At 36.3% G+C, this 23,530-nt stretch overlaps 6 protein-coding genes across 10 annotated transcripts in view; 3 read left to right on the top strand and 3 right to left on the bottom strand.

The window, feature by feature from the left end:
* The first annotated feature begins 306 nt into the window (after nt 1–306).
* LOC129241028 (zinc finger matrin-type protein 2) lies at nt 307–1,888 on the top strand. Its single transcript, XM_054877153.1, has 2 exons — nt 307–569; nt 672–1,888. The coding sequence occupies exons 1-2, from the start codon at nt 458–460 to the stop codon at nt 1,151–1,153; spliced, it is 594 nt and encodes a 197-aa protein (XP_054733128.1). The 5' UTR covers nt 307–457; the 3' UTR covers nt 1,154–1,888.
* LOC129241026 (uncharacterized) lies at nt 1,193–2,974 on the bottom strand. 3 transcript variants are annotated; one of them, XM_054877150.1, is made up of 5 exons: nt 2,753–2,974; nt 2,420–2,696; nt 2,235–2,340; nt 1,441–1,555; nt 1,193–1,338 (listed from the first exon to the last, which is right to left on the bottom strand). In XM_054877150.1, the coding sequence occupies exons 1-5, from the start codon at nt 2,882–2,884 to the stop codon at nt 1,198–1,200; spliced, it is 771 nt and encodes a 256-aa protein (XP_054733125.1). In that variant the 5' UTR covers nt 2,885–2,974; the 3' UTR covers nt 1,193–1,197. The 3 variants fall into 3 exon arrangements, with proteins under 3 accessions (XP_054733125.1, XP_054733127.1, XP_054733126.1); XM_054877152.1 differs by having other exon boundaries at nt 2,420–2,543; XM_054877151.1 differs by having other exon boundaries at nt 1,252–1,338; nt 1,406–1,555.
* A 44-nt stretch (nt 2,975–3,018) lies between these two features.
* LOC129241025 (phosphatidylserine lipase ABHD16A) lies at nt 3,019–5,772 on the bottom strand. The gene is made up of 10 exons (XM_054877149.1): nt 5,555–5,772; nt 5,429–5,482; nt 5,050–5,363; nt 4,825–4,985; nt 4,604–4,762; nt 4,284–4,546; nt 4,038–4,219; nt 3,837–3,979; nt 3,424–3,548; nt 3,019–3,363 (listed from the first exon to the last, which is right to left on the bottom strand). The coding sequence occupies exons 1-10, from the start codon at nt 5,612–5,614 to the stop codon at nt 3,253–3,255; spliced, it is 1,572 nt and encodes a 523-aa protein (XP_054733124.1). The 5' UTR covers nt 5,615–5,772; the 3' UTR covers nt 3,019–3,252.
* A 1,530-nt stretch (nt 5,773–7,302) lies between these two features.
* LOC129240760 (mediator of RNA polymerase II transcription subunit 14-like) lies at nt 7,303–10,713 on the top strand. Its single transcript, XM_054876740.1, has 3 exons — nt 7,303–7,769; nt 8,903–9,035; nt 10,399–10,713. The coding sequence occupies exons 1-3, from the start codon at nt 7,603–7,605 to the stop codon at nt 10,711–10,713; spliced, it is 615 nt and encodes a 204-aa protein (XP_054732715.1). The 5' UTR covers nt 7,303–7,602.
* A 239-nt stretch (nt 10,714–10,952) lies between these two features.
* On the top strand, nt 10,953–16,458 carry LOC129243077 (mediator of RNA polymerase II transcription subunit 14). Its single transcript, XM_054880176.1, has 11 exons — nt 10,953–11,496; nt 11,572–11,779; nt 12,389–12,548; nt 12,608–12,866; nt 12,951–13,216; nt 13,280–13,601; nt 13,665–13,969; nt 14,034–14,225; nt 14,295–15,536; nt 15,687–15,956; nt 16,015–16,458. The coding sequence occupies exons 1-11, from the start codon at nt 10,968–10,970 to the stop codon at nt 16,156–16,158; spliced, it is 3,897 nt and encodes a 1,298-aa protein (XP_054736151.1). The 5' UTR covers nt 10,953–10,967; the 3' UTR covers nt 16,159–16,458.
* A 101-nt stretch (nt 16,459–16,559) lies between these two features.
* Nucleotides 16,560–23,530, bottom strand: part of LOC129243078 (SEC14-like protein 2) — a 40,143-nt gene continuing 33,172 nt past the window's right edge. For all 3 annotated transcript variants that reach the window (XM_054880178.1, XM_054880177.1, XM_054880179.1), the window contains exons 8-9: nt 17,285–17,594; nt 16,560–17,219 (exon numbers count right to left, since the gene is read on the bottom strand). In XM_054880178.1, coding sequence (XP_054736153.1) covers nt 17,074–17,219; nt 17,285–17,594 — 456 coding nt within the window. In that variant the 3' untranslated portion in view covers nt 16,560–17,073. The remainder of the gene's footprint in view (nt 17,220–17,284; nt 17,595–23,530) is intronic.

The raw sequence follows: 23,530 nt of genomic DNA, 5'->3' as shown, positions 1-23,530 counted from the left end.
ACTCTAACACACTACTAACGTACCATTAAGTACAACAGAGTCGTATTTAATCGCGTACCTTTGAGGGTTTCATCTTTAGACAAGAAAAATGGAAAAAATTCATTTAATTCTCGATTTTTAATTATAAATAATAATAATTCTCAATTTTTAATAGTAAATACAATATTTTTTTTTAAATGGACAACAAAACTTCAAGTGCTAAAGAAAACCTGCCAGAAATACATAATTGGCAAACCGAATCAAAAAAATAAAATAAAAATATTTCGGTCATAAACGAGACATTGTAAACGTAGCATTATAGCATTGGTAGCCAACATGTTCAACAGAATCCCTGTTTTATGGAACGAAAAGTGGAATGTTAGCGAAATTGTTGAGTCTTGTTTACAACTCTAGATTTGTGATAAATTTCGTGGACAAATTTGTGAAGAAAAGCGGATAATTTGGAAAGTTGCTGACAATGTCAATGCGACCAGATGACCACCGCCGGAAATGGGACAAGACCGAATACCAGCGGTTGGCACAGGAAAGGCTACAGACGCAAGCAACCAAGGCGAATCAAAAGGATGAAGGTTATATTTCATACATACAAATTGCAAAAATTCCATTAGTTTACATAGCATCAAGCTTGAATAGTTCTCAACAATGTACAAACTTATATTTCCAATTTTTAGAACCTGTGCAACGGGAGAATCTGAAGCGTCGTGACTACAAAGTCGATCTCGATAGCAAACTGGGAAAAAGTGTCGTTATTAATAAGAACACACCTACCTCACAATCAGGCGGATACTATTGTAATGTATGCGATTGTGTTGTCAAAGACTCTATTAATTTTCTGGACCATATTAATGGGAAAAAACATCAACGAAATTTGGGCATGTCCATGAAAGTTGAACGTAGTACGGTGGATCAGGTGAAAGAACGCTTTCAGGCAAATAAAAAAAAGATGGAAGAAAAGCAAAAGGATTACGAGCTAGAGCGGCGACTACGTGAAGCTAAAGAGGAAGAAGAGCGTTACAAAGAACATCGAAAAGAAAAAAGAAAAGAGCGTAAAAGAAAAGCAAATGATGAAGACGTTATCAGTAGCGGATTGTCTGACGATATGGCTGCTATAATGGGGTTCTCCGGCTTCGGTGGATCAAAAAAGAACTCTTAGGAAAAGCACAGCGGCGGTATTTTTTTATATATGTAATAAAGTTGTTATTGCATCAAACATTGTAACATAAAAGCTAGTAAAAATATATAAATTTGAACGGGAGATACATGTGGAAGCATTCGACTGCAAGCATCTGACATTGGATTATTTACATGCGGTAGTGTGGACGTAATCGGGCACTTGGACTACAAACATTGTATGAAGATTTTTCAGAAAAAATTAATGATAATTTGCAAAAATATATATACTTACGAATAAAAATATCTATAAAGTCCAAAAAAGCTTACCACTAGCGCTTTGTTTAAAACTTCAGCCGCAAAACTTCGCAACATACGTGCTGGTTTAAGCCCACAGAGTAGAGCCGCTCTTAAGTAGTCGCAATTAATTATTTCGGTGAATTGTCTAGATTATATGAAAGAAGGACTTTACTGATTCTTAGGAGGTAATAATTTTATGATTTTTTCTTTATACACTTTCTTGTACATATACATACATACATATATAAATAGCTGGCCAAAGTGTTGGTTTTTAAATATAAGCTAGTTTTCAATAAAAATTTGTATCGGCCTTTTAGTTTTTGAAATTAATTGTTAATTCCACATGCTGCGTGATATGGATGAATTTTTAAACATATAATATAATGTATTTAGAGAGTTCAACTGGAAACTTACTTTAAGAATTGCAATTTTATTGTTATAGGGATGAAATTTGCCATAAATTGCGGTATTTTTAAAATCTCGTTTTTATTTGGAAAGTTTCAAACTCCTTAAGAGCTCTAGAAAAAAAAAAATATTTTTGCAAGTTTGCATATTTCCTAGCCACCACCAAATGCTTAACTAATGTCATTAAATAAAGACTTCAATGGAACCGGGCACGAAACAACAAATAATACAAGAAGTTTTTTCTTCGTGGTTTCTGGCATGAAATCAAAATCATAAAGAACCACCTGCTGTTCGGAGGTACCTCCATATGTGGAAAATATCAAGACGCACATGCCAAATAGGAGGAGGAGCTAGGCCAAACACCAAAAAAGGGTGCAAGCGCCAATTATATATGTACATATATCCTATTTTGGACCCACCTGCAAACATATGCTTTACTCCGTTTCTCGAACCAATCAGCCGGGCCTTCGCAATCAATCAAATCCTCACGAAGCTCTGCTATACAGCTGCGATAATTTTCCAGATCTGCATGTCAAATAAAGAATTTTTGTAGCGTTTTTAAACAGAGTAATTTCATAGATGGAGACCATGCCGGTTTACCAACGTTTCGACTTGGTTTCTGCTTTGCCGCAAATTTGTCCGTTAAAGAATTGCAATGCACGATAGAGCCGCATGTAGAGATTATTTGAGGGCAGCGGTACGCAATCTGTGAGAGTGTCGTTTATGTGCTGCAAAACACGGTGTACACTGTTACATGTACTATTTTTAGAGTCCCATGTTAATAAAAGCAATATGCGTTCGGGACTTGTCACTCGTATACAAGCCAAATGCAACATAATTTGCATTTCATCACACAAGTCCTGTTGATTACATTCATCGTCCTTGACGTATACGCAAAAATAAAAATACGATCAATGGAAGAAAGTTGTATTAATACCTCTGTAATACTGGATAAACTATTTATCATGTCTCTTATAACACTATCACCCCAAAAGCAATCTGCAAACGAAACTAGCGAAAAAAGAACTATCCACGAGCACATACTCCTGGTGTGCATACTAATTGGCATGCAAAATTTAAAATGAGTACAAAAACAATACGCAGCAAATAAAATATTGTGTTAATCTGCTATAAACTGACTTTTATAATTTTCAGTTATTTTTGTTTAATTTTCTTTGTTTTTGCAATTTCATTCCTTTTCAGTTATTTGTGATGTTATTCAATGTCATTTTATTGTTTATTTTCCAATAGAGCGTCCCAAACAAATGTTAAAATTTGTATGTAAATAATAATCAAATTAAAACTAAATGCATTTTCACATATCATAAACGAAACTAGAACTATCAATCATCATTAACTATTTGCATACAATCACTTCATCAAAATGAATGATGTTGTTAGAAGATAGTCACAGCTACCATGCTTGCTTAGAATTAATTATGTAAATACAAAGCCGCTTTCAATGGGGATGTCCCAAGGAATGTCAAAGTAATCTCTAGGCAACGGAGTGCAATGCGTAGATTTGTAGTCACGAAAATGTTTTCGCAGCTGAAAATAAACAGTAATTTATCATATTATTATTATTATTATTATATTTTTAGTGCTTACTAAAAATTCGGCCATTTGATCACGAGTTTCCTCTGTATAATCCTCGCCAATCAACATTGGAAATGATTTACCCTGATCAGAAGCGTACGTTATGAGGCGAGACATGCATAGGTCGTCGTTGGTTACTGAAATGCATTATTTTATAATTGATAGTGTTAAAATAATTGATATTTAAAATTGCCAATATGAAATTTATCGTAATCAACAAGGAGCGTGAAAATTGGTTGGATACTCCACACTATCCTACTACAAAAGTCTAAAATGTTTGGTTCCAAAATTAAAACTGTTAGTTCCAAATCGGTAAGACTTATCCGTAAATATAAATTAAATGTATCAATAATTTTGAGACGTAGCAAATGTGTGAAAGGAGTTAATATAAATTATATGAACAATAAAACAAGTTTAATAGTTACATGGAGCATTTTTTGTTTCTAGTGGTCGTGACAAAATTTTCTTAATTCGTGCCAATTGTGACGTCTTAAATATTAATGGATAACGATACTTGAGTAGAGTCAGAGCCAAGTAGTTTCCTCGATTTGTTTCGATGCGATTATCCCTAAAATTAAACAAAGGCTTTGAAATATGAAAAAATGTAAAACAGCTATGAAAATTACTCGGAAATTATTTCGTCCTCGGTGCGACGTATGAGCAATATTGGGCCGTTGTAATTTTGTATAGATTCCACATTATTTAAATTACAGTATTCGCGTATGCCAAGCTTAACTATACCAGCCAGACTCTCAGGCATACGTGACTGTGCGAGATATAACACATCGTCAAACGTTGCATCTAAAATCTAAATGGATGAGCCTTTATACCTATATGTACATAAATCGGTACGATTAAACAAATTTTCTTACCACTCCTTTTACATCAGGATAGAGATTTGATGCCCACAAGGCGCTTACCCCACCAATACTCCAACCATATAAAATAATATTTTCGACACCGAAGCCAAGACGATGAATTGCGAGTTGTAAAATGGCATCAATGGCGTTTCTATCTTGATCTGGATATGGAGCCCCAGAGCTGCCTGCAAAACCTGGATGGTTCCATCCTAACACAGAATATTTAAGCGCCAATGGTGTGCCCATTATACCGACTTCATAGTAGGCGGCGTTGCCTTTTAAATTAAATTACATTAATTATTTACATAAACATATCAACAATATGAATGCACCTTCAGAGCAAACGACTAGGATATCACCGTTTGCATTTCCATTTTGACGGTTGTCTACAAAGATGCTATCGATTTCATTACAATCTGAAGTTTTTACTTTGTACCGCACTGCATTGTGCTCTTCAACTAATTTAGAGCGACCTTCCACCAAGAACGCATCTGAAGTTGAAAATTATCCCCTCTAATTGTTTACCGTTATAAAAAGTTGAGATTTTACTTACGCATATAATATTGCAAAATCTTTACGTATCCGGGATAAATCATGCGTATGCCAAAAGTGTGTATGGCTACGTAAGCAGCGAGCTTGCATGGTAATGTAGCAAACCTAAATTGGCGGGTGTCGCGGCTGCTGACAGATACCAATGGTTTTTTCTTACCATCACTAAAAAGGAAAGATAAACACATTTCTTTTACATGCTCGTTTAAGAAGTTTCTTTGTTTCTCACCCTTGCACACTATTTGCATCAAAGTCTACCTGCCATGAGCGGAAATCAAAATCGAACTTTCGAATGGCGCGTTGTGCTTCTGCATCAGAGTTTGCTAATTTAGATAATTCAATTGCCTTGATCATTTTTACATATGACCTTGACTGAGAGCGACCAAAACCACGAATACATAGTGATATTACAACAATAATCCCAATGCTCGTGGTAAACTTGACAAATGAGGAAATGGAATCTGCAACTAAGTAGCCTCTTCTATACAAGAAAGTTACTATAAGTGGAGATGTATAATAACTAATGTTCCACATCAAAGAAAGCTGTAAAACAATAAGGAGTAAAGTATTGATGAAGTATCTGTATTGAAGAAGGATCTCAAACTTACCGTTGATAATATTTGATCCCCAAATCGCTCCAAGCCACCCGGTTCGTAAAGTCTCTAAAAAGCGAAATGCATAAAAATTGTTTCCCATTTGTAGAATATGTCTACTATATATATACATAGATGTACCTTGTCCAAACCATATTCCTGATATAATTTCGGTCCAAGCACATAACTTAAAAAACCCATTGTTGTAATAATACGAGGTCAAATATTATTTGCCAATAGTAACTATGCAATCAGCAGAGAAAAATTACTATGCGAACACAAATTAACAAATTCGTATTGGTTTTATTGCTCTAGTTGCGTCGAAAGCGAAAGCCAGAGGTGGCTGACAAATACCAAGGAAGAGGGCTGCAATAAATTCGCCTTGGATTAAACTGACAATATCCAGCTGATAAGTAGAAGTGTTGCCAGCAATCCCCAGTATAGAAAATAATAAGCGTGTTTCTTATACTTTTATCAAAGTGGAAAGAATACAGAAGGTGTGGCCAACATCAGACCGATAACCGGCTCTCAGCGATTCACGAGGAATGAGCTGACTTTCTAACATAACAATGTGAGAGTGGTTTGTTTACAACAGATGTCGGAAAAATCTACGCCTTTTTTGGTCAAGTCCGAAAAAATCAAGGCAACCATTCTTTGCTTATGTTACTTTCTGATGAACAGCTGGCACACGAAATGGCGGGCTACCAGAAATAAGGCAGCAAAAACAACTGACGACTACAGTTCGTTTGTTAAAAGGAAAATGTACCGATTTTCATATTTATAATTATTTGTTTTAAAATAAGTCTAATTGAAACAAAATAAATTAAATTAATGTTTTAATAAAATACTGTTTTCAGAATTTCACACAGCTTCTTTTTTTCGGCTTTTTTTTAATTCAACTTGCAACTGGATTGCTAAATAAATGTCACAAACTAACGGCAACATAGTTGCTTGCTTTAATTTCACTTTATTTTACGTTTGCACGTCTCAACCATGCACCTGTGTATATATAACATGTGCTTAACAGCTATCGTAATTTCTAGATATGGTAATATACTTTATATGTTCTGCCCACTTCTGTCTTGTCATCTGGTCTCAAGGCGAATCTATTAAAGGTGGTATCAGTAAATCAGCTGATTGATTTTTTCTTTCGCCGTTTCCGTGCGACTGTCAAAATGAAACAAGGCCAATTCATCTACTTTACCGTGACAATTAAACGTACAAAACATTGTTGTTGGTCTGTTGCCACCATCTTAAATGAATAAGCCTTGCTCATAAGGGCCGTCACAGTGGCTAACGTGACGTATAAAAGTGATGGCCAATGAAAGTTTACCGCACATAAACAAAAAAAAATCAGTAGTTCTTGTCGTGAAAGCAAATATTTTATTTCGATGTGTATAAACAGGTTTTTGTTATAAAATACATTATACAATGAATGTATTGAAGGGAAGGAGGGTTTTAATAGAATTTATGGTAGTCGTAAACGGTGGGTGCATTTGAATTGAAGCAATTTATTTAAATAACATTTATTTTCTGCATTTAATTTCACATAATAAAAAACACCATCGATACAAATTTGCGCGATACAAAATTGTTTTCTTTAAACAGTTTTCATTTTCGCCGCACTTGCCGTATGGAAAAAATAGACAGTTGGCCTTTTTTTTTGTATTTTCCGAAGCATATAATTACTTCTCCTTTTTTTTGTATTAGAAAGGAGCTTGGCGTCAGACCTGTGAAAATTGCGAAAAGTAAAGTAGCTGTTTTGGCAATACGCCACCTTCAGTATTCAATTTGCCTTGCATTGGCAGCAAAATAAAGTGATATATTCGCCGTGGTCGCTTTATGAAAATTTTATTTCTTTACTTCATTCTCTGATCGAGGCGACTGAACATCTAATAAATTTCCGAAACAATAATGCTTAACTGTGTATTTATTACCTTAAAAGTGGATAATTATTAATGTGAATTGTTATCGATTGTATAAATGAAAAAAAAAGTGATTTTTCTTCTTGGAAATAAATGACTGCGAATTTTCACATATTTCGCTAATTTTTACATACATATACTGCGGCGTATGATGCAGAAAAGTTTTGATAACTTTAGACTTTAATTTCAAAATTCTTAAAAATAACGCTGTTAATAAGAAGAGGTGTAACTAAATAACACATTGTGCGACCTACGCGCAACAATATGGCACCGGCGCCCCAACCCCTTGAGGGCAAATTTCAAGGTCCAATGGCCGGCTACCTACCCTCAGGACAGGAGGGTGGACCTCGCATGAACACAATTTCTCTTGCTGTACTCATTGATTTTATTATTCAACGCACTTATCATGATCTCACTGTGCTCGCAGAATTGTAAGTAAAACCTGATAGATCCTCGCTAAGCCATATTTACCATTCCATCCATTTACATAAAATGTCGTACATGGTAAGACTATGTAGGTCTTTCAGTAGCATATCTTCTTTTTCTAATATTCTAGTTTAACAATCAACCTACGAACTGTATTTCTCATTAAAATATATTACTTTTAACTATATAAAATAAAAGGTAAAGTAAAAGCTAAAGAATGGATTATAAGAAGTGGATAAGTTAAACTTAAAGATTTCCAATTTTAAAACACCATGGTTTTCTTATCTTCTTCTTCTTAATTGGCTTGAAACCGCTACCGCGATTTGGGCCGAGTGTAACAAAGCGCACCAGTCGTTTCTTTCTCGTGCTAACAGGAGCGCGTTGGACTCACCAAGTGAAGCCAAGCTCTTCTCCACCTGATCTTTCCAACGCAGGAGGACTTCCTCTTCCTCTGCTACCACCAGCTGGTACCGCATCGAATATTTTCAGATCCTGAGCGTTTGTATCCATTAAACAACCTTCGAAATATCGATAATTCGACGTTCTCAACAATTATGCATTCAAGAATCGGCTGTTTAGCGGATTTTAGTAGACGAGCTGGCGGAGATTTAAATGATGTAATTTACAATTTGGGCGCCCGCCGTGGCCGAATGGGTTGGTGCGTGACTGCCATTCGGAATTCAGAGAGAAAACGTCGGTTCGAATCTCGGTGAAAGATCAAAAAATTAAGAAAAAGTTTTTTCTAATAGCGGTCGCCCCTCGGCAGGCAATAGCAAACCTCCGAGTGTATTTCTGCCATGAAAAAGCTCCTAATAAAAAATATCTGCGTTCGGAGTCGGTTTGAAACTGTAGGTCCCTCCATGTGTGGAACAACATCAAGACGCACACCACAAATAGGAGGAGGAGCGCGGCTACACACCCAAAAAGGGTGTACGCACCAATTATATATATATATAATTTTTCAAATATAGTTAAATATTTAAGAGGAGTATTTTCAATATAAAGGGTAAAACCTGAAAGCACCTAAATTTTTACATGTTTAATTTTAAAACATCTGCGCGCCTCTTTTGAAATAACCTTTATATTTATTGAATTCGGAGCAAAATGTTTTTATACATTTCTATTTTCATGATTGCAGGTTACCACGCAAAACTGATATGGAACGCAAGATCGAGATTTACAATTTTTCGGCGCGAACTAGGCAGCTATTTATACGACTTATTGCCTTGGTAAAATGGGCCAATTCTGTTTCGAAAGTGGATAAATCAGCTGTAAGTAAAAATAAATCTAAGATTGCTTACCGGAAGACTATCAAAACTACAAAAAATAGTAATAATAGGGGGGAACATCAATGTTATAAGTTATAGGTTATAACGTTATTAAATTAGAAATATTTTTTTATTTTGCCAATAAGAGTTATATCTCAATGTTTACTTTTTCTACTTACTGTTGCTTAATAACTGTTATGCAAGAGAAATAATTTTTATTTTTTTTATGTAATAAACAGTTATTGCCCAACAATTATTTTTTATGTTGACTGATAACTAATACGCAGGAGCTTTCCTTATTAACATCGTAAATAATATGAAGTGCAAACTGTACTCTCTCTAGGTTTTTGAATATGTATTTATTTCACCCCTATTTTGGTGTAAACAAAAACGTGTATATGCTAATATTTTGTAGAAAATCCCTTATTTTGGATGACTGCAACGAATCTTTTAGACATTAAAGATTTTCAGGGTTTATATACAGTTAGAAGGCCGAAAAAAGGGAGTTTCCCAGAATTTTTTCTGAGAAAACTTTTAGATTTATTGATCTAAAAATTTGTACACATATTATGTTATTTTTGAACGGTATTTTAAGACTTAGTATTAGTAAAAATATTTATTAGGAAAGTAGCTACAGCTGATCTCCGGGAGCTCCTCTCAAAAAAGACGTTTTGCGGTAACCACTATATCTCTGAACTGGATCCTCTGAAATTTCGTTAAAGTAATGTTAAATCTAATAATAAATCGAAGGAATAAGCAAAACAAATTATTTTGACAAAATGGTGGTTTCTCAAAAAAAAAAACGATTTTTGACCAAAATTCGACCTTAAATGGTTTATAAAAAACAAAAATTTTTATCGGTGAGAAAAAATCTTCGATTAATTACTAAAAATATATTTAAGAAGCTCGTGTTAAAACTTGCAACTAATCGGTTTAGCCGTTTTCGAGTAATGTTGGTCACCGACTTTGAAAACACCATTTTGAGAAAAACGCGTTTAAAGTTTGAAAAGCACTTTCAAGCACTCTGAAACGCCTTTTCAAATTTGCGTATAACTTCGAAAATATTCGCCGGAACGATATTAAATTATTCCTAAATATACATATGTACATTAAGAAAAAAAAAAAAATAAAAAAAAAACATTTTTTGAAAATTCTAACCGTAAATAATCCCTTAAGTTATCAATAATATCTTGCAATATGCCGTCCGATGCTCAAAAATTCTATGCTACAAAATTTTTCTATGTAAATTTCATCACAGCTTTCAACTTTTTAACCACAATTTTTAGAATTTTTTTACATAGAAAGCTCCACTGATACGTATGGCATAAAATATAATAACTTTTTAAATTTCTGTTGCTGATTGCAGAATATCATGAGCTTCCTGGATAAGCAAAATATGCTGTTTATAGAAACTGCGGATATGTTGGCGCGCATGTCGCGGGAAACGCTTATACGTGCACGTCTGCCAAATTTTCATATCCCTGCCGCTGTGGAGGTGCTCACCACTGGCACATACAATCGTCTTCCCACATGCATTCGCGAGCGCATTGTGCCTCCGGATCCCATAACACCTGCAGAAAAGAAGCAGACTCTTTTGAGGCTAAACCAAGTGATACAACATCGTTTGGTCACCGGCAAGTTAATGCCACAAATGAGAGAATTCAAAGTAGATTTAAATTGAATATATAAAATAAATAAATATAAAATAAAAACTTTTCTGAATTAGATCAAAAATGGACGCGTAACATTTGAAGTTAAGCATGAGTTCAATGTGTCGTTGACGGTCATGGGTGATGGCAACAATGTGCCATGGCGTCTTTTGGACATTGACATACTAGTCGAGGACAAAGAAACCGGAGGCAAGTATATACTCGTACAGCTTTCGTGGCATCCCTATAATATATTAAATTTTTCCACATTTACGAAGTTATTCTTATGTTTCTTCTTTATTGTTTTCTAGATGGCAAAGCATTGGTGCATCAACTTCAAGTTAATTATATTCACCAATTAATACAAGCACGCTTGGTAGAAAATCCAAATGCATTGAGCGAAGTTTACAATTGCCTGCACTACTTTTGTCAATCTCTGCAGTTAGAAGTTCTTTACACACAAACGCTTCGTCTCAGCTATGAACGCTTGGACGATAACATTAACGTAGAAGAATATGTACCGGGAGTAAAAATAACAGTTTCATATTGGCGCGAACTTACTAGTAAGGATCCAAAATCTGAATTGGGTTATCGCCTAACAGTGCAATCAGATCCCAATGAAATTGGGCGACCATTGGCAGTGGTACATGTACCTTCGTTGGGCGCAAAAGAATCAGCAGAGGTAGCCGATCGTGCCGTAAGATCTGATCACCTTTCTATGGAACGTTTAATTGTGTATACTGTATATATACGTTCTGTTTCACGACTCAATGATCTAAAATTGGAATATCAATCATTTTTAAAAGACGTTGATTGTAAGTGTAATTTCGTAAAATAATCAAAACTCTAAAGAGAATGTATTAATTTGTTATCCATATTTCTTGTGATAGTTAATCTGCAAGGTACGCCAGCTATTTTGACAGTACCAGTGTTGACACCCTGCTTGCGCGCCGAACAAGTACATATAACAATTGATACTCATACTGGTATGTTAAGATGTCACGTGCCAAAGCATCTGGACTGCCCGATAGTGCCTGAAATGCAGGCTTGTTTGAACGGCGATCGAAGTAAATTGCAACAAATTATGTCGGAATTAAGGTGAATAAAAAGATATCAGAATCCTTCGTTCCCACGACAGTCGGTGCTACGTAACCGGAACGACCCGGATTTATATTTGGTGAAGGACTGTCACTGCAGCAGCATTCCTCATATATATGTATGGGGAATGTTTCTGCTGCTACAATAACAATAACAATATCATAATCATTCAAAAATGTACTTTAAATGTATGCTGAGATACACACAACTCGCGTAAATTTTTTTTCCAGTTTTGACTTTTTTTGTATGTTCATTATTTTTGTATACAAGTATTATAGCATATTCTCTAACAAAAATCATATACATTAAGTTTTAAAATTTTATACAAAAATGACAAAAGTTCCACAAATTTCTAATCCCAATTCCATAGAGTTTAATTAGAGTTTCTAGAAAGACGCAGTCTATGCGCTTTTAAAGTTTAGTAGAATTAAGTGGAAGTTTGAAGACGCTAAAAAAGTGCGTTGATTTTCTATAATTGTTTTTTTGACGTGTTACAAAAAAATTGCGTTCACTTCGTTTTGTCGCGGTGTGCATATATCTGCTCGCCTTTATGTGTTTAATGTGCCTAATTTAAATTATTTTATCTTTTTTTTTTGTGTGCTGATGTAGATTTTGGATAACACATCGTCGATGCGAAAAAACTTTGCAACATTTACCAGCGGCTACAACAGAGACATTGCCTTTCTTAACGTTGCCCGATAATCCGCTCATGCAACCCGGTCGACATAAAATTTACGTTAAACTGCATCGACATCCTAATGTTATAATTGCAAGTGGCCTTACTTTATTATATAAACAGAATCATAATTAATGAATACGTTTTTATAGGTGGTTCAGTTAAAGGAAAAACCCAATATGCCCAATGAAATGGAATACACATTCCATTTGGGGTTTCTCGCATATCAGACAACTGAAACTGATATTACCACCGAGGAAGCCCAAAATACGCGTTTAGTTTCCAGTTCGAATCCACCTCCACATCCACCAACAGTAAGTGCAGAGGTACCGAAAGTATATACGAAGCTGCTGCGCCTTATTGAGTTCGATACTTTTGTCGCCACACACGGGCCAGGGACGGATGTCGATGGTATTTACATTATAGAGTTTTTCTTCAGTTTATTATTTTTTCTATTTACATTAATTTTTATCCATTTTTAAATTTCTTACAAAGAATTGCCTCCACACAAGCGCAAATGGAATAGTGATCTGGGACCTCCTGCCAAACAACAGAAGACAATTTACCCAGCCTATTTTATTCCGGAATTAGCGCACGTTATTGCAATGTGTGATGAAAAGATACCATTTTTGAATTTGGCGCAGGAGTTGTCGAGACGGGAAATACCGCATAGTGGTCTACAAGTGGAGGCTAACGCTACGTCTTTGGTGCTGAAAATACTATCGCTACCTATGCCGGGCCAGCCGCCAGTAGAGCAAAAAGTAATTTCAACATACAAATTGTTTGTAGAAGATTTTTGATGATTCGTTGCTTCTTGTTTTCAGCAAAATCCAACCGTTACGTCACTTCCAGGCATTGAAAAAACTGTTTGGAATGACCTAATGAAGCGTTTGCTTTCGATCTCTGTTCGTTCACAAATGAATAAATCCAATCAAATACGGAATTGGGGTGTGGAATTTGTATTTTACAGTACGCCCCTGCAAAGCACGCACCAAAAGGAACAAGGCAATCGGCGAACCGTATATTTGACGTACGAGCAGGCAAACCACGATTTTGTAAAAACAGTGGATGATTTATTGCGAGATTGGTCTAAGATTGTCTATCTGTACACTTTAGTTTTTAATTTCTCCGAGCATATTAAAAATAGTAAGCGTAACAACTGTAGGATTTTTATAATTATTTTATTAATTACTCAAATTTTGTTTGTAGAATGTCTGAATCTCTCCGACATGGTTAGTGTAAAGTCTTACAATTATATGAATCTTCTACTGGGCTATGGGCCCAAGAAAGAAGTGACTTGCAATATATATTGGTGTGCACAATCTTACTGTTTCCGACTAATTTACGTGGGCGGTATATCTGCAGTGAATGCCCATTCTATGATGCGCGATCAGTTATCCTCGCATCTAAATCGTCAGCACAATCTTACACAAGTGGTACAAATACTGCATGAAACCTACAATCCGCTGAGTTCGATCGCTAAGTTGCCTATAATACCGTTGCTAGGCATTCCGGTACGTATTTATTATTCTTATAAAATTTAATCATATGAATTTCTATTTTTATTCCAACAATCAGCGTCCACAAGTACCGATTTTGTCCTTTTGCATACTTCCACAATCGCCGTGTCTTATACGGTTGGCATATCAAGCTATTTATTGTCTGGAGATACGCATGCGCAGCGGCCGTTTAGTGTCTATTAGAGACGGCGCATATTCTCGTTTCGATCGCAATTTAATCGACGAGTTTACGCCTATCCAAGGGTTGAAAGTGAGTCCTCTGCCACATAGAACATATTTATGTTAATAATTTTTAAAATATAATGATTTTCGTTTTCAGGGCTTCCTATTGAAACACGTTGATGAAAATGCCGTTTATCGTGGTCGCTCCCAAAGTGAAGATGATAATCCACCATCTCCTTTGGGTATGGAAGACAATTACAGTGGTCCTAGCAGTGTGACTGGCGCAGGTGCTGGCGGCTCATCGCCTTTTACGAGTGGCGGTATGCGTGGGCCACAGTCTCCACGTGATAGCGGTTTGCGTTTCCCCGCGCCACATACACCACCTTCCAGCTCAAATCCCCACACACCAGCAAGCCCACATCCATCGGCTAGCAGTGGAGGCGGTAGCGGTCAAAACCACCCTAATTTCAATTTAACTTCGCCGCCGGCACATCACATGCCACATCCTTCACCTGGTGGTATTATGCCATCATCACCGTTGAATCCACAACCAAGCCCTCATATGGTGCATAGCCCTGGCCCTAATACGCTATATATGCAAGGACATCAGGATTCACCGTTTACAGCCATGTCGCCGGCTAATACGAATTGGCCAGGCTCACCCAGTATGCCGCGGCCGTCACCACGTCCGGGACAAAGTCCGGAACATAAACCAAGCGGTGGCGCTGGTGGCAATACCGGAACTACATCAGCGATGTCGCGTGTGCCCTCAAATCGGTCATGGGCGGGTGCCGTACCAACGCTATTGACTCACGAAGCGCTGGAAACGCTCTGTCGTCCAAGTCCTCATCCCAATAAAGATATTACAGGTCCTGAAATTAGTCCATTAGAACGCTTCTTGGGTTGTGTGTTTATGCGCCGCATGTTGCAGCGCCACATTCAAGGCGACGAGTCGATTACTCCACTTAATTCCAACGAACCTGGTATGGTATTGTTCAAGGTGGACGGCCTGCAATTTCAGGTTATATTAAATCAGATGCATATGGAATCGTTGCATTTGAAGGCTCAGCATTTGCCTACACCGCCTACGCAAGACGGCAAGCAACCATTCCAGCTGAGTACCGACGATTTGCTTGTGCTGGAACAGTTCTTTGATTTGCGTGTAGTGTCACCACCGTATCGACCAAACGCTATGACTGCCTTTTGTCGTGTGCTGAGTTGTCCGGGCCAGGTGCTCAAAGACTTTGTGCAAATTATGCGGCTTGATCTGAAACCGGAGGTAATGGGTGACCAATTAAAATGGGCATTGCAATTCTGTATGCGAGTGCCACCATCAGCAGCAATAATACCAATTGGAACTCCGGGTATTTACATTTGCAAACTGAAGATTCTATTTTTCGTAAGTGATATTACCCCTTCTCCAATTGCCTCATTAGTTTAATATAAAATTTATTGAAACTAAAAATAAATGCAATACAGCTGCACGTTGCGGCTTTCGGCTATTGCCCTTGAATTTTTTCTATACATTTAATGTAAATATATTTTCCAGTTGCAAATTACGCGCATCCCATACAAAGGGAAAGAGTGGAAGGATAGCCCATCGCTGCTGTTGCCTATGGTTTACGATTTGACTTCGAATATTACGCAACTGGTTGAGAGACGCGAACAAGTACAATCGCCATCGATGAATGCTGTCAGTGCATCACTGCGTCGTTTCACAGAATTCGGTGTGCAACATGGTCAGTGTTCCCTATTTCCAGCGGTATTGGAGCTGCTAACCAATCTTCAGCTTCCCAATGATGTACCACCACCCAATCAAGTTAGTTTTTATTTCAAGCTTAATTGTACGCCAATATTAATTCATTTATTAACGCTAGAATATCGGACCACAAGTCGGACAAGTGGTCGGTTCCAGCCCCAATCCAATGATGCATTCGCCCATGCAGCAAATGGGACAAATGGGTCCGTCGCCGGTAGGTCCCGGTTACCCGCAAATGGCACAGAACCAAGGCCCGCAGTGATGAAGGCGTAAACGCCGCACGGTAAACAAGAATAGCAACTGTGCTGGCAGTGCAGACGGCGACTAATGCGCAATGATCACTACTCGAGGATTTTATAGGGAAAGCAGATGGGACACAAATTAACCGGCCTTTACATTTTGATTTTTATGTTAATATTTTGGATATATCGCATATCGTTACACACAAAAGTGGCAATGACAAATTGTGACAAATTACCAAGGAGATAATGCAGGTTAAGTAATATTGTAATGAAATGTTTGAAAATAAATTATATATAACGAGAGAGGAATACAACTTTTATTAAGATTGCTTGATTATATAAACAGTTGGAATAATGTCTAATAACTAAAAATATATATATTTTCATATATGCAGAATTTAAGCGCTAAATATAGATGATTGTATATTAGAAGTATCACAAATGTCTATTACATATATATGCAGGTATTTACATATACACTTAGCTATATTTATTTTAGCTTTGAACTAATTTTTTTCAAAATTATGCTCCGCAATATGCAAGTATATTCTTATAGACAGACATTAGTTTATTCACAGAGGCAACTTTTTTTTTATTAATATATTTTTTATTTCATTTTTGTTTTTTACATATATATATATACAAGTATAGCATGTTATTTCAATTCATTCAATAGTTCTTTTAATTAACAAATGAGTTTATCTATCTTAGCAAATAAAATGCAGGTTTGCTATAAGTACATTACATATACGCTTTTGTATTTGTTTTTGTTTGGCTTTCAATAATTCATACATTAGTGTATTATGACTCGATATACTGTGCGTGGAACATGCCTGAATATTTGGTTTGGTAGCATTCATTAACCTGTACTTATCACATTTATATCGATCCTTTGATCCTATCTTGTTTGTCATGTACGTAACGCCTCAAACGTCCTAATTACCATTCTTCGAGACTATATCCGTATTTTGCACTCTCGCCGAGAGCTCTGTAATATCATCGACTTCGGACACTAAATTCACCCAATAACGCAAACGTTTGCTACGCAGGTAGCTGTGTGAATTGTCGAACACCACCGTATCTGGATAAGAAATAACAAATTTCAATGATATTTTATTTGTTTCAAGATACAGAAACGGCGCTTACATGTCGTATTTGGTCGTGTTGAGATGAAGCCCACTTCATCCATTTCGTTGGAATAAACTGTGCCAAGCGCCACTTCGCTACGTTTTTCACCGGTTAATTTATCAATGCTGTATATGCCGAATTTGATGTCATAGTCGAAGGTGCGAAAGTCCCACGACAGCACTAAGTTTTCCTCTTTCTTTTCATCAACATGAAAGTCTAGTTTGAGTTTGTTGCCCTTATTTATCGTGATCTCACTATAATCCTTGTCATTATCTTCATCGTTTTGTTCCACAAACATTTCTTGAGGAATTTTACCTCCCCAAATTATCTGAAAGTAATAAGGAAGAATCAAAATTTGTACATTGTATGCATATTATATGAATATTGTAAGAACGTAAGTACGATTTTGCTTAATGCATTGAGTAGGTATTAATACGTATGTGCCTCTGAGTGTGTTTATAGTTTCAATAATTGCGGCTGCGCTACTTTTTATGAGCCAGCCTTACGTTCTCAGCGAAAATACCGGCCACATTGGCAATAACAACAAAATATCGGCAATCTGTTGCTCACCACTAGCAAAAAAAAAAAAAAAAAGAAAATGCAGTGCAAACAAGTAAGAAAATTATCAATCAACCCAAATTAAATTTTGATAAAACGTTTGCGGGTGCATAAAATTTTGTCCGGACCGAATTTAGTACTTCTTCACTTGTATGTGGATTAGGCCGGGTCGATTTGTGGGGAGGCAAAAAAATCGCCCATTGCTCTGTGAAAATCATATTCTAGGGACCAAAATAAGAAACTTTGCCGAAGGAACCATACCTCTAAAAAAAACGAATTCCGATGTCCCCCAATTTGGGTCGAACTTTTAGTGTCTTTTGTGGGGAGGCAAAAAAAATCGCCCATTGCTCTGTGAAAATCATATTCTAGGGATCAAAATAAGAAAATTTGCCGAAGGAACCATACCTCTAAAACGAATTCTGATGTCCCCCAATTTTGGTCGAACTTTTTAGTTTCTTTTCTACGAGTATAACTCACTTAAATTAATTTTTTCATTTACATATGTTCTGACTAAATAAATTTCTTAAGAGAAAAATTGATATTATTATAAATAAATAAAAATAAAGAAAAAGCATACCCATTTAGCTGATTTTTTCATGTAAAGGCCAAAAATGGTGATATTTTTATATTAGGGACATCAGAAATCGTTTTAGAGGCATGGTTCCTTCGGCAAAGTTTCTTATTTTGATCCCTAGAATACGATTTTCACAGAGCAATGAGCGATTTTTTTTAGATCGACCCGCCCTAATGTGGATATACTAAAATCATATTCTTTCTAATCCCGTCAAATATCACGGAGGACGGGGCCGGACAGCCAGATACTTATACATTTGGGCCGTTCCGTTAGTGTGCTCATAAGCTTCGTAGCACTGGTGGTGTAGAAACGGTTGTTACTATTAATTTTTGGTTTTGTTTTGCTCTGCGGGATATCACTTATACGCCGTGTAGGACTTTTCTCCGACCTATCTATTGGATTGGTAATTAAGTAATGACGGATTTTTTTTAGAAAATCAAAGACAATTTTTTGATGGTACTAAATAACTTTATTCTGTAATGTATTGCCCATTTTGATCAATGACCTTTTGCTATCTTTCAGGCAGCATCATAATCCCACGTTCATAAAACTTCTGGTTTTTATTAGCGAAAATCTGAATCAGGTACGATTTGATATCATCATCATTATTGAAATGTTTACCATTCAAGGAGTTTTGTAAAGATTGAAACAAAAAGTAATCAGATGGTGCAAGGTTAGGACTATATGGTGGGTGTGACAAAACATCCCAACCAAGCTCCAATAACTTTTGCCGAGTGGCCAAAGATGTGTGTGACCTTGCATTGTCATGATGGAACAATACTTTTTCGATTTTTATATTCGGGCCGCTCTTCTTTAACTGCATTGTTTAATTTCGTTAGTTGTTCAATGTAGACATCAGAATTGATCGTTCGGTTGGGTGGTAAGAGTTCAAAGTAGACAATTTCTTTGTAATCCCACCAAACTGATAAAAAAGGCTTCTTTTGATGAATTTCAGCTTTTGATGTTGTTTGAGTTGGTTGACCTGGCCTGCTCCACGATTTTTTCCGCTTGATATTGTTGTAAATAACCCGTTGCGTTAAATGCATTTCTTTCAGTTCGTGAGGAACCCGTGCATCAAGTTTTTGGACATAGCCAAGTTGTTTTAAGTGATTTTCAATGCATATATAAAGCTTCTCTGCAATCTCACGTGGTGTACTGTGACGATCCGAATCGATTATTGCTTTGATTGGGGCGTCATCAACTTCAACTGGACGACCAGAGCGTTTTTCATCTTTGAGTGAAAAATCACCAGAACGAAATTTGGCAAACCAATTTTGACACTGCCGTTCTTTTAAGACTTCGCCCCCATAAACAGCACATAACTTTTTATGAGCTTGCGATGCGGTTTCCCCTTTGCGGAAATAAAAAAGCAAAATATGCCGAAAATGTTCCTTTTGATTTTCCATTTTTCAACGAACGCCAAACGAAAACTACGCAACCGCTCAAAAAACTTTTTTTTACTGATTGGCAGCTGAATTGCCAACTATCAAATAACAAAATGTGAGTTTACATTTGTACTACGTCTGCAAACCTAAAAATCCAACTGAAGCCATCTATGAGCGAAATCCGCAATTACTTAGTTGCCAACCCAATATTAAAACTTAAACTACATATTTTCATCTGTGGCGTAACTCCCGCAACCGGAGTAACTTTTCCATGCTGAAAATTTTGGTTACTGCTATTATTGTTAAGATTACTATAGGTATTTTTTATAGAGTTATGGCATACACTTACGGACAAAATAATAGCATCGCCATACTTTGACCTGTTTTGACTACTTTTCTTTTATTTATTTTTTTCTTTTTTAAATTTATATTTTTTTTATCAAAATGCAGTTTATTCTACAACAAATATTATATAAATCAAAGGCAAGTTATGAAGTTATATCAAATTCACACAAATTATTACATAACAAAAAAAATTAACATCAAAATTTTGAACTTTTTATTCAATATCTTTAGAAAAGTTCTGGATATGCAGTTTTATAGTCCATTCGGTTTATGCTCAGGAGATTATGAAACATCGCTGATTTTTGAAAATTTTTCCCCCCTACGATGTTAAGGGATTTTTCCCATATAAAAGAATTTCGAATTTTGTACAAAGGTTGAACCCTTATTTATATGGCATTCATTGTTGTAGGAACTATATTTTTATGAATACGTATGAAAATTAAGAAAAATCCAAAGGAAAAACTCGTCAAAAATCGCGATTCTATTATTTTGTACGTAAGTGTATATTTATTTTGTATTAATTGTGCAATACTAATGAAGTTAAGCCAAATCTGGTACGTATTTAAATGCACTTAAAATATTTTTTCATAAGAGTTACTTTTGAGTTATATTGACTTGAGAAATTTATATCGAAGCAAGTAAAAAGTATTAAATTTGGCCCGTATCGAATAATTAATACTCGCATACAACTTCACTTGTCAATCCAAATTGTATTTGTTTGTATTTTACTAAAATGTAAATATGAAAAAATATATCTTGGTTATGTCCGAATTTAGGCAATTTTTACTTGATAAAAAATTAACGGGGGAGCAGGTTATTGACCGGTTTCGCATATTTTTAATACCAACGTGCCTTGGACAAAGAGAAATATGTGTCTTAATGAAATATATTTGATTTTTGCTCGAGTTATCGTACGTACGGGCGGGCAGGTATAGTTAAATCAACTCCTCTCATCATTCTGGTCATTTTGATATACATATTTCTATATCTATCTCCATTTCCTTATACTGTTACATGCAACCGTTATGTGGAAAAAGTATTATATGCACCCTTCTGCGCGCGTATAAATATGATTCAAGCCCAGAACATTTTTATGCAGTTTTTTTGGGTTGGACGATTCATCAAGGCTGCAAAGATTTGGCATCAAACAACTCCTCTTTATTCTCGAACATAAAATAAAATTTGTCAGACGTATGTTTTTCGATGCTTAAAGGAGCGGTTTTGCAGATACTAGGTTGTTCAACAAGTTTTGCGTTTCGATAGAAAACACAATTTTATGGTGTAAAATATTCACAATATACAAATATTCAGTATAGTCTCCCTGAACATCAGTACACTTGTTCCAACGAGATTCCAATTTATAAATTCCATGCCTGAAGTAAGAATCTGGAAGGGCTGGAAAATATGCTTCCACAGCTGTTATGACCTCATCATTCGATAAAAAACGCTTTTCACGCAGGCATTTTTTGTAGGTCTGGAAACAGACGGAAGTCGCAAGAGGCAAAATCTGGTGAATGGCAATACTCCAACCATTCGAACTTTAATTCCAAAAGACTGATGCTAACACCTTCTTGGCCGATTTCTGGCCACGATTTTCGGATCCGAAGAACCAGGTTCACACCACTTTTTAGGATCATGGTGATACCAGACGTGGGTGAATAGAATTGGTCCTTTATGGATGCCGTTCTGGGCCCTCCCGAAGTAATATAGAAAGCAGTTCCGAGAAGGGTGTCTCCCCAGAAGGAGAGGAGGGATCGTTTTAGTGGCCACACCACACGATGCAGTAGACGACGGTCGCTGTAAGTGCGAAGGCATTTTGAACCCTACCTCACCAACCAAAAAAAATGGCGACACGACACAACGATCTAAATGTTCGAAAACGATCTAAATGTTGCTGAGAGGGTCGAATTTCCATATTTTTTTCTTATGTTGGTAGGACTGTAAGACAAATATCCAAACAAGTTGAAGTTACCACTTCGTGAAAGGAGATTTCAGTCGATAGAGAAGATCAAAGAGAATGCGACGAAGAAATTGAAGGCCATCTTTTCGTCGGACTACCAGGGGTGCATGGATGGCTGTGTTAAACGTTGGCACATGTGTGTTGCTTCAGGCGGGTCATATTTTGAAGGAGATAAAATAAATTTGCCTGAAATTTAACTCTGTTTTGTTTTATTTAAACATTCCCACTACTTTCTGATCAGGGGGTATTGCTTACACTGCCCAATGAGATGCCTACGGTTTGTACTAAATTTCTTTCAGTCACTCGACGAATTTCCAATACGATATCGTGAGTTTTTTCTACGATTTCTGGCGTTGTTGCTGTTTTTGGACGTCCTTGACGTGAATCGGTTTGAAGGCTTGTACGACCAAGCTTAAATTCAGCGACCCATATTTCTACTGTACTAATTGACGGTGAAAGATTCTTTTACACTTTCAACATTCGTTTATAAATTTCCGTTGCTTTTAAACCTTCCAAAAATAAAAATTCAATCACCGCACGATACTTGGTTTTTTCCATTGTAGCAAATATTGTGACACGTCGATACTAAATGCCTTGTAAAAAAAGTATGAATTGACAGATAGTAATGAAATCCGACATACGTTCATATGAAGAGTGTACCAACATAACAAAAAAAATAAAAATTAAAAAAATGTAGGCTAGTAGCAACGTCCTCTCTTATCGAACCGCAAATCTTATTAAACAACCAAGTAACTTAGCTGGAGTAGAAAAAGTGATTATTTGAAAAATCATCAGACCAGTTTTGTAAATAAATATTTTCTGTCCACAGTCACACATTGCATCAGTGGCGCCAGCAAAGGGAAGCAGGCGACCGCGGTAATAGCGCAGACACACGAAATTTAGCGAGGTCCTCAACTATCTGTGCGATCCTTCTGCCAAAAAAATGTGAGACACAGATAGCGCTCCAAGCAGTAAGAAGGCATTGTTCCTAAGCAACGACAGGAGGGCATTCCCATTACTTAGGACTGGTAGCGACAGGCTAATCACCTACCCTGTCAGAAATCAAAAGCTGATTAACGAAACCAACGCAAGACTGAGCCTTGTCGAGGCCCTATGCTCCCGAAAGGAGTGAACAAGAACAAAAAATATTACTTATATATTGCGAATATGAAAAATCAAAATTTTTCAAATTACAATTTGTTTCTAGAAAAAAATGTACGTTAGGAAGTGCTGACTTTCTTCAATCGAAAAATTTCACTGATTACGACTTTGTTTAAGTTTTAGAATAGAAGTTTAAGTTCAGAAGTGTACCTGTATTCTAAATCTCAATTAAAATTTAACAATTAAAATTACGAAACAAATTTCTCTCACTAAAGACAATTGGCCATACCCGCAACATAATATTATATATAAAACTGTGAGAAATGGGGTGGTTTCTAAAT

This window comes from Anastrepha obliqua, chromosome 3, assembly GCF_027943255.1.
Source record: "Anastrepha obliqua isolate idAnaObli1 chromosome 3, idAnaObli1_1.0, whole genome shotgun sequence".
NCBI classification, from domain to species: Eukaryota; Metazoa; Arthropoda; class Insecta; order Diptera; family Tephritidae; genus Anastrepha; species Anastrepha obliqua.
The sequence above is the reverse complement of the archived record's forward strand: the minus strand, read 5'-3'. Positions and strand labels throughout refer to the sequence as shown.